Source organism: Centroberyx affinis, unplaced genomic scaffold (assembly GCF_046629955.1).
Source record: "Centroberyx affinis isolate AG114_WGS23_722 - 3 ecotype Tasmania unplaced genomic scaffold, CSIRO-AGI_Caff_v1 ptg002153l_1, whole genome shotgun sequence".
NCBI classification, from domain to species: domain Eukaryota; kingdom Metazoa; phylum Chordata; class Actinopteri; order Beryciformes; family Berycidae; genus Centroberyx; species Centroberyx affinis.
Window position 1 is genome coordinate 210,140 of NW_027280469.1, and position 3,438 is coordinate 213,577.

General features: G+C 42.2%; 1 protein-coding gene across 1 annotated transcript; it reads right to left on the bottom strand.

Annotated features, from left to right (window-relative positions):
• Window positions 1-218: 218 nt before the first annotated feature.
• On the bottom strand, window positions 219-3,438 carry LOC139654810 (guanylin-like). Its single transcript, XM_071531991.1, has 3 exons — window positions 3,364-3,438; window positions 2,401-2,587; window positions 219-349 (listed from the first exon to the last, which is right to left on the bottom strand). The coding sequence occupies exons 1-3, from the start codon at window positions 3,436-3,438 to the stop codon at window positions 219-221; spliced, it is 393 nt and encodes a 130-aa protein (XP_071388092.1).

A 3,438-nucleotide genomic window follows, 5' to 3' on the forward strand; every position in this document is an offset into this window, starting at 1 on the left:
TATAGGGGTTTGAACTCTGATGCGAGACCATGTATGAACAGCAATTTTACCACAAAGTATAAAAATGACAACTGACTCCATGACTGTGTTTTCTTTGTAACTATTAAAAACCAGTGAGTTGAATTTGACCCTTGAGCCTTGAAGCGTGTCCGGCTTGGCTCCCGGCTCACAGGACGTGTTGTTCTGACATCGGCCCATGGGCGTCGGATGTGAAGAAGTTATTTTGGAGACTCTCGGGCGAGTCTGTCGTGTCTTCTGACAGACGGCAGCTTCAGTCTTCGCCTCACACACCCAAAGCAGGACGGGTTGGCACAGATTTCACACGGATCTAGAGGCGTGATGATCGCCGCTGGAAAGTGCAGGAGAACATGCAACATAAATATTTATCTGACCTTATAATATATATTTATGTCCCACACAAGGGCCCACTTATCACATTTATATGAACACTGCTAATATTGACAATGGGAGTAAATGAAGCCTATCAGTCTGGTTTGCGGAGCGATACGGCAACTAGTGTGTTATCTTTGTCTCGTGCGCTTAATGGTCTGCGAAGGCTATTTACTCTGCTTTTCATTGGCCTCTTGTCTTCCATTATCATTTCAGAGCCACTTTGAGGTGCAGCAGTAACAGGATGTGCATAATACAAAAGGTAAACACTCGACTAGGAATCCACTTGAGTTAACTAGAACCAGGGCTGGAAACAGGACTAAAACACACAAATCAAGCAGAAGTACTGATACCTCGCTGAAGTTATACTTAGAAGTAAGAAGTAGAAGAGTAAAAGTTACTGAGTGACTTTTTTGTTTAGAAAAGAGAGTGTTTTTAGATGTGCTCTTTTCCATGCAATTCTAAAAGGATGAGAGGACAAACTAGATTATTTTAACTGGAAAAATGTGTTGTTACGCTACAGTGCACAAACAAAGTAAAGCCAGATTACTCTTCTCTTCTTTGCTGACGGATTGTTCATTGTGAACGGCTCCACAATTGGCCAATTTATGATGGTCTAGTTTCTGACACTTATGGAGAAACACAAAATCTGTCCTCTGTAATGGATGTGATTTAAAATGTAGCGGATTTAAGTACTGAGCTAAGTAAAGTTACCGGCTTTAAAAAATAAAAAAGCTACTCAATTATAGTAAATGCAGGCTAGAAATTTGACCATGGCTATTCTGCAGCATGATGGTTTCCTCAGACTGAAGCCTGCACATGTTATTGTTGTCTTTAATCACAAGTTTGAGAGCGTGTGTCTCAGTAATAACAGTAATAACAGGAGATTAAGCAGCATCTCGGCGTGAGATTGCTTGCTGTATGAATCTGACAGAAGCAAAATGTTGACAGTGACGCTCGCCTCGCACGCGCTCTCTGATGTCAACGACTTCTCAGTGAATCTTGAGACGTCATTTTGTTGACCTTGTAATGCGAGAATGATGTGGCTATTGTTGTGGCCTCTTGAGCAAACGTTGATTGCTGGAAGGCGATATGCATTAATAGTATATACAGTAAGCATGCTGCATTCTCCTCCCAAGATGGATAAACACTTAAATCCTTTATGTTTTGTGGATCGTGTCCAACACCTGCTGTTGAGGATTGAGATGTTGTGTGTTTTTGTTCCTCAGTGTTATTAGCTAATTATGACGGAGCAGACCTGACATTTCATTGGCACAACTCATTATCCATGCAGTATCGTCTGGAACCGTATATACAGTGTGCAGCAAGAGTGCTGTTTATTCTGTGAGAGGGAAGGTTATGTCCAGGGTGGGAAATAAACACCCATCACCTGCCAAATGAGGGTGAATTGGGTAAAGAAGTCACCAGTTAGCAGAACCTTTACAAAGCATGCTCCCACAGTGATGTGGCCCTCTGTTTAGGTCCCAGTTTAGTCGCAGTTTTAACACAAATTCTTTTGATGTGAAATTTTGTTAGCTTGTCTACCCTGAGGCTGATAAGACCGTCAAACTGGAAGCACAACGTCGCAACATGTTGGAGTTAAAAGGCCAGCAGAAACAACTGACACACTGCAGCAAGTGAAGAAGGAGACATCGGGCCAAAGAAAAAAACCCCCAAAAAAAACAATATTTCAATGGGGGGTGGCAACACGATGAGCAAAGCAAGATGAGTGACTGGCTGGTTTTCGAGTCGTCTAGACAAACCATGTACCATGGCCTTTAACATCGTTTTAAAAGGGGCTGGTAAAAAATGTGGGTGGCTGGTAGACTTTAGGAATCTACCAGACAAAGTGTCAAGTGGATCAAAAAGTTAATTACCCATACATTCATACGTTGATCAGAAAAAGACATTAGCAAGAGACTTGACAGGAGCGTAAAGCAAGAGTTTCAATATTTCACATCCAGCATTCCTCTGTTTCATCGGTTCATGTGACTCTGGCAAAGTCCTCACCTAGTCTGGAGAAGACGATGGCGGCCCCCCTGTCTTGGCACACCGTCTGAAAGACCTCAGGCAAGGTGGGATGGGCACACACAGCTGCAACACTGGTCTCAGCCAGGTGAGGGTTAATGTGGGCATCGACATCCATCAGCTGCTTCAGCTGCTTCACTGCCTCCAGGGGGAAGCTCCTGCCTCCGTCCTGGAGAGGAAGGGAAACACTTTGAGAGGAAAGGAAAAACTCACACATCCAAACCTTCTCACTGCTGGTGTGAGGCATCGAAGTCGCAATGTGAAGGAAGCGTGTCGTGCTCTTTGTGTACTGTGAATGATGAAATGAATGAAAGAGGTGTTCGGTCTGAAATAATCTCAATCTGTTCTCAAACTGGTTGGGATTTGGGTGTGAAATTCACGCTGCCCAGAAGGCCACATTTGGTGGCTCTGCAGGATAGACCAAACATTAGTTGACTGAATAAAAGGTGTTGAATCGCTAGAGCTGTGATATTTGTTTTCACGTTTTATATTAGAAGAAGTGAAACACATCCTTGGACAAATTTGCTGCCTTATACAGCCCTGAAAACGTCTGGATTTTCCTTTATAAAATGTTATGAAATGAAATGATAAGAAGACCAAGAGAATGATTCTGATAACGTCTTTAAAGAAATTAGATAAGTTCTGATTAAATATTGTGAATGGGGTTCAAATGAGTTTAAAGGTTATGAATAACGTGAGGGCTTGAGTTTGGTGTTTGTGTGTGTGTGTGTTTCTAAGATGCACTCAAGCACAGATAATGAATAAAGCAAAGTATCAGTGTCAAAAACAAAACAAAAAGATCTCTAATCCAATGAAAAATGACAACATTTGTCCATTATTTCTAAGAACAGGATCATAAAAACATACTACGTTAGTGTGGACATTTTTCTGTAGTTTAAGTTTTTTTGAGTTGAGCACGTCTATTCTCTATATTTCAATACACACCTTGACCTCCACTCCTTCAGATCTGCTCCAGACGCTCAGCAGCACCAACACCAGGGCGACACTCAGCGCTCTCAT

Excerpts from the sequence above, each read along its gene's own strand:
- LOC139654810 (XM_071531991.1), bottom strand. The coding sequence starts at position 3,438 with ATGAGAGCGCTGAGTGTCGCCCTGGTGTTGGTGCTGCTGAGCGTCTGG. Across the intron at positions 2,588-3,363 it reads CTGAAGGAGTGGAGGTCAAG|GACGGAGGCAGGAGCTTCCC; the intron begins GTGTGTATTGAA and ends CTTCCTCTCCAG. Across the intron at positions 350-2,400 it reads CATCGTCTTCTCCAGACTAG|CGGCGATCATCACGCCTCTA; the intron begins GTGAGGACTTTG and ends TGCACTTTCCAG.